Genomic DNA, 22,424 nt, shown 5'->3' on the forward strand with positions numbered 1-22,424 from the left:
AGGAAATAAATATTCAGTAGGTATTCTGTGGGAAATAAAATTCAATAAAATCTGTAGGTATTCCGTAGGAAAAGATGTTGGTAGGTAATCTGTAGGTAAAGTAGTTGGTAGGTATTCTGTAGGAAAATCAGTTGGTAGTTATTCCGTAGGAAAAAGTGTTGGTAGGTAATCTGTAGGTAAAGTAGTTGGTAGGTATTCTGTAGGAAAATCATTTCGTAGGTATTCCGTAGGAAAATAATTCGTATGTATTTTGTAGGAGTTTCGTAGCTAAATAACCCGGTAATCTATAAGTACTCTGTAGTTAACGTGTTCCGTAGGTATTCCGTAGTTAAATTTGTAACAGAATATTCCGTAGGAAATGCGTAGGAACGTTTGTAGCTAATTTGTAGGAAAAAATTACCCACGAGGGTTTTTCCTACAACCCGTTTTTTGTAGGAAATCTGTAGGTAACGCCTTGTTCGTACGGATTTCCTACAAATTCTGCTGTAGGTAATTACTTAGTTTTCTAGTAGTGTATTTTAAGTTTTTAAGATCTTATTTCCATACATCATATCAAAATTTATCATTGAGTGATAAAACATAAAGGAATAGGGGACCATACATGCTTAGTTGATGGTCTCTTTCATGCGAAACCCCTACATGTGAATTTATGTTTTTTTAGCTCAATCATTGTGATCGTTCAAAAGTGGACAATAAAATTTTACCAACTTTAATTCATCAAGTAAAAAGTAATTTTTGTCCCCTCAAATTTGTAACCGATCTGCTCTAACTTGTGGTTGTGACCATTTTGCCCCTATGAGTCTTCCTTTGATAAACTAGCATGTTTGGAGGCTTAACAAAAACTACCAACCAGGGATAGAACATAAGTAGTAGGGAGGTGAGTGGATGTAAGTGGACCAAGGTACACATGGACTGTTTATGTAATTCTGTTACACATGAACTGTTTATCTAATTAGGTAACATGTTATAAGTGATATTAGATGCATATGAAGCTACATACAAAGTCACACATACATCCATACACATACTCATATTCACTGCAACTACGTTATAGTCATTAGGATAGAAAATGAATTAATACATTTATACAGGTGGAACAAATTCCCTTGTGGATAGAACATATTTGTATTTTTTTGCATGCTAATAAATAAGTTACATGAATCCTATTTGGTGTCATCCTGTAAGACTGAATATATATATATATATATATATATATATATATATATATATATATATATATATATATATATATATATATATATATATATATATATATATTAATTTTAAATTTTTCTTACCTGAAAAAATTTGTATGGCTATATGAATCGTTATCTACCAAAAAACAACAATAGAAGTTATTTCATGTGGGAAGTAATATCAAGATACAAGGTTGTGAAAACCATTTTCAAAGAAAACTATTTGGTGTCATCCTGGAATACTGACCATTTTACCCCTGATGTTGCTTAGAGGCTTTCTAGGCCTAATAGGTTGTTGTTGTGCTGATATTTTAAGTTACCTGCATAAAAAATATAAGGATGAGACAAAAGCCTACCGTAACAGGGACCATATTGTTTGTTCCACAAACAAAAGTTTCCACCAAAAGGATTGTAGGACCGAAAGAAAAACTAAAAAGACTTAAATACCCATGGTAGGAAAAAGCAACACTGAGTAGATGAAGAATCACTATGTGCCCTTTTTCCCCTTCCTTTTCATGCGATACACGAGTAAAGGTTGGAGCGTTTTATAAAATGCTTTGTACTATATATGCATATAGATTACAATGTTATAATCAAGTAAAATTATTAAAGTAAAATGCTATAATAAGAGGAAATGAAACTATGATGGTATAATAAACAAATCAATACCACTATTTTGTAGCAGAATAGCTACAAATTTTGATTTCGTAACAATATTTGTAGGAAAATAACTACAAATTTTGATCTGTAGTAAATTTGTAGCAAAATACCTGCGACCTATAATTCTCTAGCAAATTTTGTAGCATGATAACTACGGATTCCGATTACATACCAAAATTCCGTAGTTCTTCAAATATTAGCTACAAAACGTAATTTTGTTGCTGATTCTTTAGCAAATACAACTACGTCTAACTACTCTGTTGCATAGTCCATAGTTACCTAGCAAAATTCCGTAACTATTCAAAAATTAGCTACGAAATGCAATTCTATAGAAAATTCCATAGAAAAATAGCTATGACAACCCATTCTGTAGCATATTCCATAGTATAATAACTACAAATTTTATTTCCATAGTAAAATTCCATAGTTATTTTAACTTTTTCTTGTAGTGAATATTCCATGTGAAAGTGGAAGTCTAATGGAGATAAGCCTGCCAATACAACAAGTTTGTAACACTACTAATAAATACATAGACTTATTGGGTTGCATATAAAATACAAACTAAAAATAAATTATAAAAAAAAGATTAATTTGTTATTCATCAATGATTTGATGATTTAGTTTATGTTATCGATTATGTATATAGTTATAAAACATGGTAAAACTATAAGTTATACAATTACGTTTTTTTTTTCAATTAATATTATTATATTCGATCTCTTAACAAATTCCTGTTATTGATTTTTGTAGAAAGAATATTTATTTTCATTTTACATATTTTTATAAATGAAAATATCATTGAAAGAAAAACGTAAAATACAACGTAAAGTTCATTCTATAATACATACATGGAGCAAAGTTAAAAATTAAAACAGCCGTGTCCTAACGTTGTACAATGCAAACAAAATATTCGTTTTTTAAAGTAGATTACAAAATCATCCTAGTGGCTTGCGTTTTCTTTGCTCTTCACTAATATCATATATTCTTTAACAACCTCCCTCCCTACCTCAGATTTCGCTAAAACACTTTATCTCTATAAAAAATAAAACACTTTTTTCTCTAAAAATAGCATCGTACTAAGATTTTCGCTAAAACTCCTCATTTACTCTTCAAAATTCTTGTTTTGTTCACTTATTTAAAATACTTAATTTCTCACCTACTTTATACATCATCCTTAAATGCCGGATGTTACAACTTGCAAGACGGTCTAAACGTGTAAACCCTGAGAATTGATGGAGAATTCCAGTTTTAGACTGTCAACCCAATCAAATGAAGCTTATATGTTCACTCAATTGTTAAAATCAGATTTTGGGGACGAATTTTTTAACCATCACCTTCAAGTAATGTCACTTTTTGTCCTCCATGGCCACTGCTCTTGTTAGCGTAAATGCTTAATATTGTTTCTTCACATAGGCAAACAATGCAAGGTCAATTTTTTGTTTACAAAAAGCTCACAAGTATCAAGTATGTATGATTCTCTAGACTGATTGTCTTAATCTTCACCTTTCTATCATACATATAAAATATCTATAATACATTCGTACATGCATACATATCTGTCCTGCTATACATATATCAGTAGTTCACTTTTGCTCTATATGCCCTAAAGTCCTAAACTCTGTATTTTATTTATGTCGTGGTGCAAATGAGGCAGTTGGTTTAACATACTGATGTTGCAATTGCTGTTTTTGTGGCAAAATAACAATCTCATACGTACATACTTGTTGTAGTTTTTATAGCAGAAAGAATATGAACAAAACTGTAGAACCAAACAATTATTTTCTAGTAATAGTAGATAAAGAATCAGCATGAAACAAAAATTCAAAATTTAGATACTTGATCACATGAACAGGTATCTACTACTTCTGATAGTTTACCATAAAGCTTGTGTTGTAACATCCGTGTTTCTAAAGAGTAAATTAAAGTAGTCACTTTGACAATTAACTGGCTTGTTTACCCCACCTGGCAACTAAATCCATCCATCCATATCCATTTTCATACATTAAAACTAGTTTCGGCTTTTCTCCTTTGAATTCAAAAAATTCGAGCCATTTCACATCAGGAGGCAAGATCCTCCTTGTTGCAGCATCATCCAACTTCGGGTGTTCCTGGTTCATCGAAAAAAGGCATAAGTATTTTTATTTCATGTTAAAGGGGGAAAATCCAAACTGATTTTTGAAATCTTGAAAAATGCATTTATCGAGGTGAATTGCTTTTTTGTGTATATATATATATATATATATATATATATATATATATATATATATATATATATATATATATATATATATATATATATTAGGATAATGTAAAGGTCCCAAATTCAAATCTTTGAGATTGTGTCTAGGGTTTGTGATAATTCAGTCTAAACTTTCTCTGAGGTGTTCTATAAAACAATATATATATATATATATATATATATATATATATATATATATATATATATATATATATATATATATATATATATATATATTAGGATAATGTAAAGGTCCCAAATTCAAATCTTTGAGATTGTGTCTAGGGTTTGTGATAATTCAGTCTAAACTTTCTCTGAGGTGTTCTATAAAACAAGCCCATTTCTTTAGTTTCAACTTTCAACACATATATGTTATATATTGTTAAGATTAGAAGTTATTTTTTTAATAAACATTTGAATAGAGTTTTGCAGCTTCAATTCGTTCAGCCTATTTGACCTGTTGCTATTTTAGTGTTTCTTTTTATTATACTCATTTGATAAAATATAACCCGTTTATAGGTAAATAGACCGAATTTCTCCCTCTATGCTTATGTCAGGAATTAGGTATGCACAATACACCATGCTTGCAACCAAGAAAATTGTGAAAGTGAGACACCATGCTTTCAAGAATGTGATGCATAAAATAAAATACCAGTGGATCACATGAGATGACATTTTCAAAGGTTAAACTGAGGGACTCCAGTTCAGGACAATATTCGAGGGCTTGGATGAGTCGTTCAGCAGTAAATTCATCAATTGATGAGTGTAGCTCCAAAGTCTTCAGATTTTGTAGAGCCAGATCATGTGCATCATCAATCCACTATAATAATGATAGCAAGTAGAGTTATTAATCATGGTAACAAATAGGCATATGGGTACACAATTGATAAAGATTTCATGAAAAACAAGTAATGATGCAATTTAATCAGGACTCAGGAGTATATACAATTTAAATACAAATTTTGGAAAGAAAAAAACATCGATCGAGAAACCTCTATATATCAGCCATTCACTCCATTTGTCTGGTAAAAACTGCAAAATTTTCGTTTTTGGCAAGTTTTCGAGCTAAAAACTACATATTCAGCCCTTACTGTGATGCTATAGATTTTGATCCATTATTTCCTCTATTAACTCGTTCTTTCTATATTAGCTGAAATAACAATATGTTCATGAAGAGAATAATTAAACATTTACCTCGGGCAAGTAGTCAAGGTTAGTACTAAAAGATTACAAATGAGAAAATTCATGAAACAGCTTATTAAATATGGCGTCGCACTCGGGATAAAATACAGCTTCCTTCAATGAGTATAGACATTCAAAGATATAACTTGAAGCTACTTCACCTTTTAAATCCAGATACACCAGTTTTGGGCATGAAAGCTTAAGAGAACTACACAAGTAGTACTTACACCAGTTAAGAAGTGTCAGCTTCTTGAGGTTTGGACATGAGATACAAAGAAGATCAAGTTTGTCTACCACGCACTCATACAACGTCAAATCCTCCAGCAATGGGCAGCTTTCAAGAAAAAAATATTTCACTAAATCATTGTCAAATAACTCAACATTTTCCAACTTAAGAACCCTAAGTGCAGGAAACCCAGAAATTCTAGGCAAGATTACACGAAGTCTACAAGACAACCTTAATACCTCCAAAGACGTGCAAGTCATAAGACAATGGGGTATCACCATATCCTCAAAGTACTTCTCCTTGGGCTCAAAACTCAAGTCAAGTTGTTTGACGTTTTTCATAATGGTGGCGTGAATCCACCGCTCTACTGTCAATGTTCTGTAGGAATCCCAACCAGATAAACGAAAACAATCCAAATCCACGGATCTGTTTAACAAAACCCAATAAACAAATTCTTTGAATTTGCTCTTTTGCAATTTTGCTAAGGGTTTTAAGTCTAGAGAAGGAACTGATGTCCACAAATACCTCCATCGTCTGGACAAAATGCTTGTTCGGATTTGTTCTTCGGTAGATGGAAGGCCCGAGAGAATTAGAAGAAGAAGAGGATCTGGCAAGTTGCTGATCAAATCAACCCCATCTTCATGTTTAGAAGCCTTTCGCTGCACGGAATTGTTCATGCCTTTGGTGATGTGAACAAAAAAAAAAAGAATCACCACAGTTCTATTGATCTATCTCGCAGCCTCTACAGAAAGTAAGAAAACTTAAGTTTTCGTAATAGAAGATATATTGAAGTAAGGAAGAAGAGGGTTCAACCAATTGAAGAGATAAAGAAACGGTATTTTGGTAAGTAATTTTCAAAGAAAGAGTACAAATTTAGCCAAATATCTTAATGATATTCGTGGAGAATCGAAAAAAAAAATTCAAATTATATTTTTAGAGTAAATTCATCTGCGAACATAGTAAAAAAACCCAAATTACATTTTTACTATATGCTTTACCGACTTGTATGTTCGTAGGTGTTTTTTTTAGTTTTTTTTTTATTTTTTTCCGTATAAATACCCCAATCTCTAACTAAAATCGCAAATTAAGTAAGTTCATCTACGATTTCCTCTCATCCCACCGGCAATTTTGCGTTTTTTTAAAATTTTTTTAACAACGAAATTAATAGGATTTGACTACGAAACAACCTTATTATATATAAAGTTTTGCAAAAAATTATCACTTTAGATGTTATTATTTTGGAAAATTTGTTTAAAATCTCTCTAATAAAATGAATTCGTCCATAGTGCCTCTAGAGAGAAAGTTCTCCAACAAAAAGTTTGAAAAATGAAAGAAAAAAATTTACGTTTTTATATCCTTGAAAAAGGGGAAATCACAGATGGACGCAAAATCACAGATGGACAAGTAAAATCATAGATGGACCGAGTTTGGTGGCTATTTTTGTAATTTGAGTTATTTTTTGGCTATTTTTCACAAAGTATTAGACTATATTTGTAATTTTCTCTAATTTATAATATTAGATAAGCCAATTAATAAAAAAATGATATAATCCTAATTAAAATACGATTGTGGATATTGATGTAATTTTAATAGTTTTAGACGGATATAGACGTAATTTTAAAGTTTATAAGGATATTGAAGTAATATTCAAAATTTACAAGGATTTAAATGAAATTGTCCCAATTTTTTAAATATACGTTATACCTAAAATATCACAACTAACAAAAATATTGCATTGAAACAGACCAATTTTCAGAAAAATTTTAAACTTTTAATTTCATAAATATCATCCATAGGAAGTACAAAAATCCCAATACATATCCATATTATTTGTAAATTCATAGTACAAAAACCTAAATGTGAAAACACTGGAGAATGCACGCCATGTCATCAAGTCGGGCCCTTGCCCTTATCAATAGAAGTACCTGAAACATTCAATAAAACTGTAAGCACAAGCTTAGTGAGTTTCTCAATCACACAAATCAATATAATCACATAATGTTATGCTCATACATATACATACAAGTTTGCCATGGACTCCCTCTATGGTCTTCAATGGAATGTCATGGGCTACCCCCATGGTCTTATATCCCGTTCCATGGGCTCCTCCCATGGTCTTCATATAAGCCCACACATAGATCAAATAGCAAACCATTACACATTCCAATACTAATCATCTCATATCAGTTAATGGGCTGGCCTTGGTGCCTTCGACCCATGAGTGTGGTGAGAAGACTTACCTCAATACTAAACGGTAGCTGACTAGATCGGGACACCAAATATCCGCTCTACATAAACCCTATAACAGAAACAATTCCTTAAATAAAACTCAAAATGTCCTAAAACCCCTTAAAGGTCAAACTTAGTCAAGGACTGAGGTCAAAAGTCAAAGTCAACGCCCTGAGTTGACCCAATTCGCTGAGTTGTCCCTCAACTCGTCGAGTTTCTCCATCATCTGAACAGATCGGGATAAATCCCATCAACTCGTCGAGTTCACTAATGAACTTGTCGAGTTGGCCAGAAATCCAACCTCTTAAAGCATTAAGCTAATACCATCGAATCTAGGGACTCCAAATCTCAGATCTCATCCTTGATGATGTCTAGAAGGGTAAAGTTTCCAACTTTACCCTTAGGAACCATCCAATAAGAAGCAAACCCAAACCCTAGGCTCTTTAGAGTGAGTCTTAATCCATTAAGCCCTTGAACTATCCCAATATAGTCCCAAAACACATATCTAGAGTCCAAAGGTCGGATAATCATGTAAAGTTTCCAACTTTACGTCCATGTAAGCTAGAAATACACTCTAGAGCTTAATAAGGACTTAATGAGCGACTTATTGCATGAATGGGGCTTGGAACTAATAAAGTTTGCAACTTTCAGCCATGAGAAGTCATGAAGGGGTTAGATCTAACATAATAGCCCCTGGAACCTTCAACATCTTGGCTAGCCCAACCAAAATCCCAAAATCATGCTAAAACTTCCAGTAAAGAGATCTAAATGATAACAAAGCAAGATGTCGACTTTATACCTTAAAAAGACTGCTATTGAAGAAGAGTTTTTGGATCCAAGGTTCTCCTTCCAAGCTAGGTACTTCCGACTTCAAAGCTTCTTCCAAACAATCACCAAAAATCAACTTTCCAAGCTCACACACTCAAACTTGCAAGGTAATACACGTATCTAGGGTTTCTGGACAGGGGAGGCTGGTAAGGAGGCCAACCAAGGGGGTTTAAGGTCTTTAAATAGGATGCAAAACCCAAAAATTAGGGTTTTCCTCACAGCCGCCAACTCGTCGAGTTAGGACTCCCCGACTCGCCAAGTTGGATCATTAAAACCCACGACCACAAACCTTCTCAACATGATGAGTTGGAGCTCCCTAACTCGTCGAATTCCAACAATAATTTTTAAATATTTATGAAATTTTATACCCGAACCAAGCATTACATACATAACCGTCATAAAATTTAGAGAAAATTACACGAATGGTCTATATGATTTAGGGTCATTTGCATCTTTGGTTCCTAATTTTTTTTCTTTAACTCAGACAGTCCTTAAGATATGTTTTTGGTGTGTCTTTGGTTACACATAAAAAGAATATTATGTCCTTAATATTTTTTTCTGATTTATTTATTATTTTTAATTTTAAAAAATAAAATAGACCCTTCTCCCTCACTCCCAACATCCACCCACCAATACCTCTCAGTCCTTTAAGATCCTCTCCATCCTCATCGATTCAAGTTGTAGTTGACACTGCCATCTCCAATTCAAAATCCATATACAAAGTCCATTTAAGAAAAAAAATCAGTAAATTCAAATACATTATTATCATTAAACCCAATTTCTAAAAATATTTGAAAATAATAATCAAATATCCAATATGCATTCAATATCACTTCCCAAATGTGATTTCCAAAATCTGGATGTTTTTGCTCTTTATCTTTGATTTACCCCTGTACATATAGTTAACAGATGGTGATTTCTTTCTAGCTAACAACATATGACGATTTCTTAATTTAAATGCAAGTGATTAGTGAACTTCATTAGGGTGGGTTGCGAGATCAATTATGGTGAACTTTCCACACCTTCATCGACTGGATCCGTTAAAAGGGACATGTAAACTTTCCGAAAAAGGAGGAGAATCCATATGGGGTGGTCGGAGAAGAGAGATAGACAGATGAGACGAGAGGATGAGTACCTTTGATATCATTCTTCCCCTGCCTCTTTTTTACCCTCTTTCTGCATCTCCGATATATTTGTTTCCGATGAGCAAGAAGCCCTATGGGGTGGTAAGAGAAGATGAATTGATGAGGTAGGCTCAAAAGGGGTGGAAGAGAAGAGACATAGGGTGTGGGTTTAATCTTGGTGGGTTTCATCGGTGGTTGCAGATGGTGATTCAAGTGAAAAAGATGACAATTTTCTGGTGGCTTCATCTTGTGCAGGTAGTTGACGGTAGATGCAAGACAAGAGGTTGTTAGAGAGTTTGAAACAAAGGTTTCTAGGCAGGAGATGTAGTTTCCCTCCACAACTCTTATTTCTAGTAAGCTAGTAGCCTCCAATGGTGGATGTCGTTTTGGAAGAAGTTTCAACCATAGACGGGGTGGGTTGGGCATAGGCGGTAGTCCAAATGCTCTAAGAGAATATAGAAACAAAGTAAGCAATGGTCTGGAAGTGATTTAGGGTGATCTCCAGAAGTGGATGTGGTGGTCTATCTGTAAGTCCCAAATCTGCTTGTGTATCAATCAGATCCGTTTGATGGTGCAGAATCCCAATCAAACGGATGATGCCAGATCAAAATAGAAGATAAGTAGAAGAAGAATAAGTGAATATGTGATGTATTCAATGAATAGAATGATGCTCCATACACATAGTACACACACATACACTAGTTCTTCTCTCTCTGAAACACACCTTGAGTTTCATACACTTAAGCTCCTCTAGACCGTACACTCTCTCCTAGCCTTACACACTCATATGACTCTACTAACACTATTTATATGAGACAAACAACCGCAAATGGGTTCACGGCCGTAAACACCCATACAGCCGTAAACTAGACTGCAAAAATATAATTGCCTAGAAAAGTAAAGTATAAACCATATTTTTGACCCAACAATCTCCCCCTTGGTTTATAGCTTTCTTTTCTAATTGACCCAACAAACTCCCCCTAAAATTGTAGCTGGCTTTTCTTGTCAATCTTCATTGGGAGCTTGGCTTCAGCGTTTATCTTCGATTTCTTCACAGCTTCAAGATGAACTTGATGAATCTTCAATAAATGACTTCATCTTGAGCTGTTGAGCTTTTCTTCAAAATTTGACTTTGAACGAACATTGGGTGAGGAGGCTTGATGTACTGATTCTTGAAAGATAGCGCTTTCAGCTTCAGAATCTTCAGAGAGAACAATAGAGAGATCTAATCTTCTGGATCACTTCAACAGGTTCATAGATAGCAGCAAATTGATTGTTGAGTAGGCTTCAATGGAATATGTCACATAATCTTCAAGAACAACTTCACCTTGCTTCTGGGGTTGAAGGATTGAATGTTGAAAGAATAATCTTCATTTCTTGCTCCTTCGAATGAGAATTCTTTGATGATCACGGATGAAGCCTTGGCTCAGAAATTTTCGACACAGACTCCATGAATTTCATCTACATCTGAATTCACTTTTCAAGACAAAACAAACTAAAAGAAAACTTAGCACACAATATTTTTGGATTTTTCATATTTTATGGAAAAATAAAAACAGAAACAAGAATATTTTGGATTTTGGATTTTTCTGATTTTTGTTTGATTTTTGATTTTTTTTTAATTCTCCCCCTAAATTTGTGCATAGAGGAAAACTATGAACAAATTTAAAAAAAATAAAAATAATTGGGAACAAAGTTGTGAGACAGTTTTTGTTGGATTAGTGTCTAAGCCTATAACTATAATTGGTATGTACTTGACCCGATTTGACATGGTCCATTTGGGTTGCATGGCATCGGAACAATTTGAATTGACTTTTGTGAGAAAAGGATATTAATGATTTGTTAATATATTATAAGTTCTAATATATTAATATGAAATCATATTATTTAATTAGTATTGATCAAGAATTAATTTGGAATTAACTTTGTGATCAAAAGGAGACTAATTAAATATATGGGGATTGATTATGTAAATCATTCATTCTTATATATGTGGGCTTATGATCAATAGTTCTTCATGTTGGGCTAAACCCATGGAGTAGCCCATGGAGGTTTTAACCCATGTAGCATGAAGAATATGGAAAGACATGAGTTACATGGTGTAACCCTAATAGCCACAATATATAAGGACCCCATGGCTCAAGAAATTGGCACTAGTGTGTGTACACATGAGGGCTAGCCGACTTAAGCATAGGAACCTTTTCTCTCAAGTTATTCCAAGATGTTGGTGATGTTGTGTGAACCATTTGAGGTGTCACATTTGAGACACTAGGCTCTTAAGCTCCATGGAATCAAGCTACAACAAAGAGGTATGTAATTCTACTAGAATTTATATTATATGTACTTCATATTATGCTAGTTAGAACAATACCTTCGAAAATTGATATTTGCATGTATAATAGAGAAAACATAGATCCAAGGTATTTAGGGTTGCATGTACACCTTAGGAGTGTTAGAATGCTCAAATCCTTTTAGTGGTATCAGAGACTAGGGTTGTTTTCATTTATACTTGATGCAAATGGCTGAAAATCGAAGTTTGTATGCTGTCTGCACAGCTGTCTCGACGAGTCCAGTAAGGGACTCGACGAGTCCATGCCTAAAATCATCCAACTCGTCGAGTTGGTTCTTGCACTCGACGAGTTGGACCCCCAGACAACATATCTTTGAGTTTTAAGGTTGGAATTGGTCTAGAATCATTACCTTAAATTGTTTTGGACTTATAAAACCTGTTTTTGATGTGGTAATGATTGCGGTAAACCAATTTCAAAGTTATTATCAAAATTTCAAGTTTTATGTGTGTTTATGTAATTCTTGAAATTGTTGATAGGATTGTTCATACACTTATGAGTTTTGGTAGACCATAAGAATTATTTGCAAAATTGTTTGTTAGTTAATTCTTGATCTAAATGTATTTTAATGGAGTCCATAATTTGTCCTCAAGTTATGGATTACCAAAAGTCATTTGTTTTAAAGATCCATTAAAATGCATAAGTTATAAAGTTGAAGAGTCTTTCTCATAAAATAGTTTTATGGACTACATAACTTGTCCTCAAGTTATGGATGTTCAAGAGTCTCTTCATTAACGTTTTTAAAACTTAATTAAACTCATAAGTTATGAAAATCCAAAGGTTTTTTGAATTCATTTCATAAGTTATAAAAATGAAGAGTCTCATTTTTAAAAGCTTTAAAGTCTTCCATAACTTGTCCTCAAGTTATGGAACTTGAAGAGTTTTTTCATTAAAACTACTTTAAACTCATAAGTTATGGAATTGAAAAGGTTTTGAATAGTTCAAAACTTGCCCTCAAGTTTTGGAATTTGTAAAGTTTCCCCTCATGAATACTTTAATTCCAAGTTAAGCCCTTAGAATTTTAAAAGTTAAAATTCAACCCTTATACTATTATAATATTAATAGTTAATAGTTAAATATATGTATAAGAACAAAGTCAGTCTTACCTTTAGTATGCCTCATTCACGAAGCCGATCTATAAGGGGGGGGGGGGGGGGGATAAGGTTACTGCCTATAAAATGGCAGTTTAATGGGTGTCCACTCTCACCCACCGCTTCCTTGACTGGTGGAGGGTCGTTAGCCGAACGGGTAGGACAAGGACTAGAATTCTCCCTTCATTAAAAGTATTAATGATAAATACTAAGTAACTAAACCTTTATGAATTCCCAATCTTAGTTACTTAGGAAAATGTGAATTTGGTGCTAACCCTTGAAATTACACTTTGCACTTTGCTTAAGTCGGTTAGTGGAGCGCGTGTGGTTAACCGACACACTAGGTTGATTTAACAAGGTAGGCAAAGGGTAACTTAATGTTTATCATAGTATCGGTGGAGCGCATGTGGTTAACCGGCACATTGATTGAGTGATAAATATTAAGGGTACCAAGTATATTTGCATGGTTATTCACACCTTGTTTTGTGATCCTCGGCATCCCAGTCACAAAACTTGAGAGGGCACAATCGATATTGAAACATGCCATTGAAAAGTTCAATGAATCTCAAAAGATCTAGGAGTTTCAAATCCAATTAAAACCTAATAAATTATTTCGCTTTTTCATGGTGGAAATTGGTGAATCGTCATTCGCCTACCTTCAAATATTTTATAGCTTGGATTACGGCATCCCTCTTCCAAGTTATAAAATATCTTCTTCTTTTTTTTATCTGTAAGTTCTAATTTCTAGCATTCATATTTCTTATTTTTCTGTGATTTTTTATTTTTTTTATGAATCTGATATTCATAATTTTATGCTATGTAGAATCAATCCAGGAAAATGACCTTTTGATTGTGTGATTGTGAATCCCTGTAACTCACTAACTCTGATTCTATAACTGTAAGTAGCCTTCTCGGTTTGTTTTAGAGATAATTTATTATTCATTTGCTTAATATCAGTTGTTTAATGTTAATATTTTTAATTTGATTTTTTTTAACTTCAGAATTTTCTGTTGTAGCTGTGGGGCTTTGGCATTTGGCAATTGCTTAGAGGTTATTTAAAGGCTTAAAGCATCAGCAATTTACCAATTACCATCAAGGCATCACTGGCAGTAGGTACAAAGAACAAGAACCCTTCTTTTATTATTTGTTATCTGTTTGCTTGTTGTTTGCCTGATTGCCTCTTATCACTCTATTGAATATGCATCCTAGAAAGTATATGTCTGGAACTGAAAAACGAAAGAAAAAACAAAAAATTGAACAAGATAATGAAACTCAAAAAGGGTCTATGCAAAAGTTTTTTTAAAAAAATAGTTCTGCTGATGTACAAGTAAATTAACAAGATAATCTCACACATGAAACTGTTTTTAATGAGCAAGATAATGTCTTGAATGAAAATGTTTCTACAGAAAAAGTTTCAAATGAAAATGTTGATTTTGATGATGAACATATTAATAATGAAGATGTTAATGTCAATAATGAAAATGTTAACATTTCAAATGAGAATGAGAATGAAAATGTCATGAATGATAACAATGAACAATTTATTCCACCTTTAGATATATATGATCCTAGTAATTGGGAAAATCTTGACAATAACTTAAGAGATATTTTGATTGAAAAGGGGCCAATAAGAGAATCAAATTTTGTATATCCTAAAGATAATCTATCTAGACATTTTTCTTATGCTTCTTATACTAGAAAGTTAGGTAATGGTGAGACGAGTGATCGAAAATGGTTAATTTACTCAAAAAAAGTTGATAAAGTGTTTTGTTTTTGTTGTAAATTGTTTAAACCTAATAATTATGTTACTAAAATTTCTTTAGCAAATGATGGATTTAATGATTGGAAACATTTATTTGATAGACTCAAAGAACATGAAAATAGTTCCCAACATCTTTTTTGTATGGATTCTAGGGATGAACTAATAGCAAGATTGGATAAGAATAAAACAATTGATAAAGATTTACAAAATAAAGTTTTAACTGAAAAAGAACGTTGGAGGCAAGTTTTAAAAAGAATAATTACTGTCATTAAATATTTGACAAAATATAATTTGGCTTTTCGAGGTTGTAACGAAAAACTTTTTCAAGAATCTAATGGTAATTTTTTTGGGAGCAATTCAAATGATGGCAAATTTGATGTTATAATGCAAGAGCATGTTAGACACATAGAAAATCATCAAACTCATCTTCATTATTTAGGACACAAAATTCAAAATGAAATCATTTCTATTTTAGCTAATAATGTCAGAAATTCTATAATTAATATTATAAAAGAATCAAAATATTTTTCTGTTATCCTTGATTTCACCCCGATGTTAGCCATCAAGAACAAATGACGCTTGTTATTCGATGTGTGAACATGTCTAATAATAAAATAAAAGTTGAAGAATTTTTTTAAGAATTTTTAAAGGTAGAAAATACATCGGGTTTAGGATTTTTTAATGAGTTATTAAATGCAGTTAATTCTTATGGTCTTAATATTGATGATGTAAGAGGACAAGGTTATGATAATGGTACTAACATGAAAGGAAAACACCAAGGTGTTCAAAAACGATTACTTGAAATTAATCCAAAAGCATTGTTTATGCCATGTGCTTGTCATAGTGTTAACCTCACGGTTAGTGATATGGCTCATTCTTGTGCTAAAGCCATTTTTTTTGGAGTTTTGCAATGCATTTTTGTATTATTTTCAGGTTCAACCAAAAGATGGTCAATATTACTTGATAAAGTCCCTAACTTAACGGTAAAATCTTTATCTAATACAAGTTAGGAGAGTAGAATAAAAAGTGTCAAAGCCATTAGGTTTCAAGCTCCTCATATAAGGGATGCCTTGATAGAATTAAGTTCATCATGTGATGATGCAAAGTCTAAAAGTGAAGCTGAAAGTTTAGTTCATGCTATTGAAAGTTATGATTTTTTACTTGGTATGGTAATTTGGTATGATATTTTATTTTCTATAAATAAAGTTAGTAAAAAAATGCAAACCAAAACTATGTGTATTGGTGCCACAATTGATCTATTAAAAAATATGATGACATTTTTTAAAAATTATAGAAATGAAGGTTATGCCATTAGTATCGATAAATCTAAAGCCATTGCATCGGATATGGAAGTTGAACCTATATTCCCCAAAAACGCCAAATATCCAGAAAAAAAACAATTTGATGAAATTAATTGTGAAGATGAATTACTATCACCCGAAGAATCATTTAGAATCGAGTATTTTATATATATTGTTGATGTGGCAATTGCGTCATTAGAGAGTAGATTTGAGCAATTAACAAACTTTGAAAACATTTTTGGATTTTTATATGATTCAAAAAGGTTAAAGTCATTGGATGATATTGAACTTTAAAAAAGTTGTGCTATTTTTGTAAATAAGTTTACTCATAATAACTTATGTGATGTGGATTTAAATGAATTTTTGATGGAACTTAAAGTATTACAAAAAACTTTGCCAAATGTTGTTATGTCATCGGTTGAAATTTTAGAGTTTGTCAAAGGTAAAGATTGTTATCCAAATGTTTGTATTGCATATAGAATCTTATTAACCATACCTGTTACTGTAGCATCAACAGAAAGAAATTTTTCAAAACTAAAATTATTAAAAAAATTATTTGAGATCATCAATGTCACAAGAAAGATTAAATGGTTTGGCTATGTTATGCATTGAAAAAGATTTGTTGGATAATATTAAACTTGATTCTATAATTGATGACTTTGCATCTAAAAAAACTCGTAAATGTAAATTTCTTTAGTTTTTCTTTGATATGTTTATGTATTAGGGTTTAGAGCATGTTTTGGTTTTTTTATTTTATTGTTTTGTATTAATAGTTGATAGGTTGTTTGGCTTACGGGGCCTGTCCCGAAGTCTTTTCTTTCTATAGATGGGGAGTCCCCAACCTTCAATTGTATTTATCTTTTTTAATTAATAAAATTTCCGGAGGTGCCGCCCTCTTTTTTTAAAGAAAAAAAAACAATATGAGGGCCCCAATTTTGTTTTTGGCCCCGGGCCCCATTTTGTCTAGGACCGGCCCTGTGGGTGGGGGTGGTGGTAGCAGGTGGTGGTGGAGGTGGGTGGTGGTGATGAGTGGTGGTGGTCGGTAGTGATGAGTGGTGGTACATGGTGGTGGGTGGGTGTGGTGGTGGTGGCGGGGGGTGGTGATGGGTGGTGGAGGTGGTGGTGGTTGGTAGGTAGTGGTGGTGGGTGGTGGTAGCTGGTGGTGATGGTTGGGTGGTGGTAGCTGGTGGGTGATGATGGTGGTGGCGGGTGGTGGTTTTGGTGGGTGGTAGGTGGAGGTGGTGGTGACGGATGGTGGTGATGGGTGGTGGTGGTGGTTGGTGGTGGAGGGTGGTGATTGGTGGCAGGTGGTGGGGATGGGTGATTGAGGTGGGTGAGGGTGGTGGTGATGGGTGGTGGAGGTTGGTGGTGATGGTGGTGGCGGGTGCTAGTCATGGCGGGTGGTGGTTTTGGTGGGTGGTGATAGGTGGTGGTGGTGGAGGGTGGTGGTGATAGGTGATTGAGGTGGGTAGGGTGGTGGAGGTAGGTGGTGATGGTTGTGGCGGGTGGCGGTTTTGGTGGGTGATGGGTGGGGGTGGTGGTAGCGGGCGGTGGTGGAGGTGGGTGGTGGTGATGAGTGGTGGTGGTCGGTAGTGATGAGTGGTGGTGCATGGTGGTGGGTAGTGGTGGTGGGTGTGGTGGTTGGTGGTTGTGGCGGGTGGTGGTGGCGGTGGTGGTGGGTGGTAGGTAAAATAAAAAAAAAGTTAAGTTGTACAAATAGATTATGAAAAAAAAATGCAAAAATACAATAAAATTGAAGATATAAAAACAAATCATGAAATATAACATGTAAAGAAGAAAGTAAAAAAATAAAGCTATAAAAATGAATTGTGGAAAAAAAAATATAAAACTAAATGAACACAATTTCAAAAGTTTAGTGACTAATTATAGCTTAAAAAAGGTTTAGTGACCTAAAATAGCCAAAAAAGAAAGTTCGATGACCTTAGATAGCAAAAATAATATGGTAACCTGTTATTGTCGGTCATAGTGACAATTTTAGCAAAAATATAAAATTTAAGTGACATTTTAAAACTTAAAACGAATTAAGAACCAAAAGTTAAGTGACCAAATATGACTTAAACCTTATATATAAAGGGGAAAATGGTGTTTTTATGCCTGGTAGAAACCAAAGTCGCAATTAAAATGAACTATGAGGACTATCCGACTTTAAAAAAAGCTAGGGATAAAATATGTAAATTACATCAAACCATAATGAACATCCATGTAATTTACCCTAAAATTAATATTTAATAAATGAAAATTTTACTAAATATTTAATAGAAATAATTAATTAATAAAAACAGAAATAATTTAAAATTAAAATATAATTAAAAGGATAAAATAAAAATGTCAAGTCTATTCGTAAGGAACATAAGGTACCAAATCATGTCTTCATGCTCCCACATGCTTCAACACCTACTAGCATATTCATGAAATATTTTTATAAGGTTTATAAAACTTTAATAAAATGAAGTACATGAACTTTTGATCTTCAAAATGGCCACCATTTTTATTTTTGTTATATTTTTATAAAAATAAATTATTCTTACTAATTTATTACTTACAAAATAAACAAAATGAAAAACTATCATTTTAATTTTTAAATACCATATGAATAAATAAATGTTCCAACTATTTTAGCAAATCAAAACAAAACATCACAAATGGTCCATGGCTAGTTTATGCACATCATACACACACACACACACACACACACACACATATATATATATATATATATATATATATATATATATATATATATATATATATATATATATATATATATATATATAACAACACTTTGTTTTTTCTAAGACAACTTTTATGACTAAAAAGATGCATGTAAATTTCTAGTAATAAAAATAACAGTTACAAATATTTTAAAGTTGTCATAGAAAATATGTATGAGATTTTCTTACAAAAAGAAAACCATCCATGTTTTCCAAAAACAAAGATTATACCAAATAATATAATAATCTAATAAAGCTTGCAAAAATGGCTTTGATACCAATTTTTAGACTTTATTAAAAAAACAATTTCTAAAAATACTAGAAATAACAACATCAACTTTAAAATTTTGAATAAACTTAAAACTATTTTAACCTACCAAGGTTCATTTTGCAAACATGGAAAGATTAAAAAAAAAACATACGACAAAAATTACAACGTTTGAACACTTTGGTTCCTCGTGGGTGGTTGGAAATTGATGGAGAATGTAGAGTAGAACCCCACCATAGTAGAAACACCAACAAGAGCTAAACTTGATATGTACGCTAGTCCTTCTTGTAAGAATAAGAACACCCTTAAGGTTGAAGTTAAAAATCAGTTTTGACTTACAAGAGAGAAAGATGCAAGTATCACTTTTATCATGAACTCACTTAACTCCTTAAGAAATCCTAGAGAGAAAGATGGAGAGAAAGACTCTAATTTTTGAATTTTTACAAGTAGTAAAAAAAGAAGAAGCAAGTCTTTAACCTAAGGGTCTTAACACTTTTAAGACTCACACCTTGTGATGTAAACTAGCCGTGCTTCTAAAGCATGGCGTAAGTAATAAACAAATGAAAAGCAAGTCTTTTTTGTCTCCTCTTTATGCATGTGGTTTATATATATAATAAGACAAGATTTTTACAAAAAGTTGTCCAAGTCTATTATAAGATATAAACCATTATCCTTTTAGCTAAATGACAAAAGTCTTTTTAGTCCAAAAGGAAGTAAATGACTTAATAAATTATACTGTAAGGTCAAGCCTTAGAATCTGATGATGTAAAATTGTGCCACATTGAGCTCCATCAGTGCCAACGTCTCACTAGCACCAGCGTGAAGTTTGAATTTATGTAATCTTCTGTATTTATAGATATACCCGTAGTTAGTTAGAAGATCTGTTATCTTAGAGATATTGGATATTCTTTATTATTTATGTAGATAGGTTAGATCCCTGAATTGTAGGGATTCTAACTAACCTTGATTCACAAAACCTAAAAGGCTTTGTGCTTGTTCTCTTTGTGAGAACTTTCTTAGTGAAAAACCTTTGTGATAAAGCCTTTTGTCTTGTTTTTTTAACTTTTATGTTCATCGATCTCGATCAAGGGAACCTACAACTGATATCAGAGCAGGTTTCTGATATCGATTAACAATGTATTTTTCTTCTTTTTCATCATCCAACCCCCTAAAACCACTTCTAATTACAATATCCCTTAGTTTGATGAAAAGAACTTTACCATATGGAAGTCAAAATCCATGATGGTCCATGGAACTATGGACTACTCCATGATGGATATCATCAAAGATGGTCTTCACGTTCCCATGTATCAACTCATGAAGGACAATGTTAAAGACGAGGATGAAGTAGAAACATGAATTTGATGACAACAATAAGCGTCTTGTTGCTCTTGATGTAAAAGCTCATGCTTCTATAGGAAATGCTCTTCCTTATGACATCTACCATTTTGTTCGAAATTGAAGATCTACCAAAGAGATGATGAGTATGCCGACGGTTGCTGATGAAGGAACTTATGAAGTTAAGATCGTTAACAAGAACAACCTAAATTAACAATATGAGCACTTCTTTCAGCAGAAAAATGAATCTCTCGCTCAAGTTTTCAATCGTTTCAACTATTTGGTGAACGATATGTGCCATCTCAACATGAATAAAACTAGAAACTCTCTAGTACTCAAGATTCTTGACTCACTGAACGATAGTGATGTGCACAAAAGTACCTACTAGTTTTAAATTTATATCCTAACTAACTTAACTAACTAATATGCACCTAGGCAGTGTACCTAGTCAGATTATAGTATAGCTTGGGTAAGTCGGGTGTCGATCACAGGGAACAGTATTTAACTAATAAAATAATTACTAAAAGCTAAACTAAGAAAAACAACTAAAATGGGGGGTTTTTATCTGATTTTACAAGTTCAGAAAAACTTAAATTAAAATAACAAACTAATTACTAAAGTAAACAACTAGAAAGACAGTTTAAAACCAATGATAAAAGATACTATCGTTTAGCTTCGAATCCCTCCTTTTTCCTACGGTTGATTTCAAGTCAATGGATTAATTCCATTAGTTACCAAATAAAAGTTACTAGTCATGATGGTCAGACTAACTAGCATAAGTCAATTTAATAACTTTAACCCAAATGATCATGCAAGTTAAGGATACTAAATTGATTTTAAAGGTAATTTGGACTCTGAATGATAGAATCTACATACTACTATTCTATGGCCAAGTCTAGTAATTAAGCAAATATTATGATCAAATATTGCTCTCTAACACATTTAAGCAACTAACTTATCACCTACACTAGGATATGGTCAATCTCTAGCTCTAGCAATTTAATGGTCATAAACAACTAGGTAAATCAATTTTCATGCAATTAACTGCAGTTTAACTACACAAAACTTGAGACTAGGCAATAAAGATAGAAACTTTAACTAGCTAGGTTTAGATTTATCAAACAATATTTAAAGCAAAACCAACTTCATCAATCCATCAAACAAGAAATCAACACATAGTATTTAGGAGTTCATCTAATCTAAGCGAAAGCAAGGGTTTTTAGCCCATAATCACAGCTGGGAAACACATAAACATAAGGGAAACTAGACTAATAATGATTAAACTAGGCAAACCGAATGTGTAGATGCGAATCCTTGCTCCAATCTCTTTATCCTTTGATCTCTAGTTGAATTCTGCCCTCAAAGGGGTCTTGGAAGGGTATTTTTTCGTTAATAGTCGCAACCTTCAGCCCTCTCTCCTCTGGAATCGAGCTAATGTCTGAGATATATATAGTTACCAAAAATCTCGACACCACGACGTGGTAAAGGCACCACGTCGTGGTCCTCAAGTTTATCCTGTATTCTCCAAGTCGGCGTCAAGAATCGCGAATATTCCATTCACCACGTCGTGGTGGTTGAAAATCCGACTTTTATCAAAACACGAAAGTCATCCGAAATTGTATCTAGTTTTCAGATCATTTTGAATCTCGTAAATCGGAGTTACGAGTCATGAGATATGGTCAAAATACTGACGAGGGGTCAAGATATCCAACAACATCTTTCTTGTGTCTTCTTCTTGCCTAAGCTTGCATTTTCCTGCTTCCAGCTTCCATGTTGCTTCCGAGCATGTCTTTTATGCTACATAACATATATTAAACATAATAATTACCTTTTGTTCTATAATAAGCATAATTATAGCTAAAAGTATTAAGATATGATGTAAAATATATGTGTAGATATG

The 22,424-nt window shown here is 33.0% G+C and overlaps 2 protein-coding genes across 3 annotated transcripts; one reads left to right on the forward strand and one right to left on the reverse strand.

Moving 5' to 3' along the window:
• Positions 1–3,618: 3,618 nt before the first annotated feature.
• Positions 3,619–6,347, reverse strand: LOC145117388 (FBD-associated F-box protein At2g26860-like). Of its 2 annotated transcripts, XM_079053682.1 has the most exons (3): positions 5,743–6,346; positions 4,748–4,915; positions 3,619–3,964 (listed from the first exon to the last, which is right to left on the reverse strand). In XM_079053682.1, exons 1-3 carry the CDS (start codon positions 6,178–6,180, stop codon positions 3,797–3,799), a joined length of 774 nt encoding a protein of 257 aa, XP_078909808.1. In that variant the 5' UTR covers positions 6,181–6,346; the 3' UTR covers positions 3,619–3,796. The 2 variants fall into 2 exon arrangements, with proteins under 2 accessions (XP_078909808.1, XP_078909809.1); XM_079053683.1 differs by lacking the exon at positions 3,619–3,964 and having other exon boundaries at positions 4,795–5,929; positions 6,029–6,347.
• Positions 6,348–14,388: 8,041 nt separating this feature from the next.
• On the forward strand, positions 14,389–16,480 carry LOC145112449 (uncharacterized). Its single transcript, XM_079048612.1, has 5 exons — positions 14,389–14,416; positions 14,530–15,281; positions 15,536–15,742; positions 15,819–15,853; positions 16,180–16,480. Exons 1-5 carry the CDS (start codon positions 14,389–14,391, stop codon positions 16,478–16,480), a joined length of 1,323 nt encoding a protein of 440 aa, XP_078904738.1.
• Positions 16,481–22,424: the final 5,944 nt, after the last annotated feature.

The sequence above is a fragment of the Lactuca virosa genome, chromosome 5, assembly GCF_052849685.1.
Source record: "Lactuca virosa cultivar CGN04683 chromosome 5, Lactuca_virosa_CGN04683_v6, whole genome shotgun sequence".
Classification (NCBI taxonomy): Eukaryota; Viridiplantae; Streptophyta; class Magnoliopsida; order Asterales; family Asteraceae; genus Lactuca; species Lactuca virosa.

Coding starts and splice junctions, on each gene's coding strand:
- LOC145112449 (XM_079048612.1), top strand. CDS start 14,389: ATGAAACTCAAAAAGGGTCTATGCAAAA. Junction 14,417..14,529: donor CAAAAAGGGTCTATGCAAAA/GTTTTTTTAAAA, acceptor ATGTTTCTACAG/AAAAAGTTTCAAATGAAAAT. Junction 15,282..15,535: donor ATGTTATAATGCAAGAGCAT/GTTAGACACATA, acceptor GAATTTTTAAAG/GTAGAAAATACATCGGGTTT.
- LOC145117388 (XM_079053682.1), bottom strand. CDS start 6,180: ATGAACAATTCCGTGCAGCGAAAGGCTTCTAAACATGAAGATGGGGTT. Junction 4,916..5,742: donor TGACTTGCACGTCTTTGGAG/GTATTAAGGTTG, acceptor TCATTATTATAG/TGGATTGATGATGCACATGA. Junction 3,965..4,747: donor TCATCTCATGTGATCCACTG/GTATTTTATTTT, acceptor TCGATGAACCAG/GAACACCCGAAGTTGGATGA.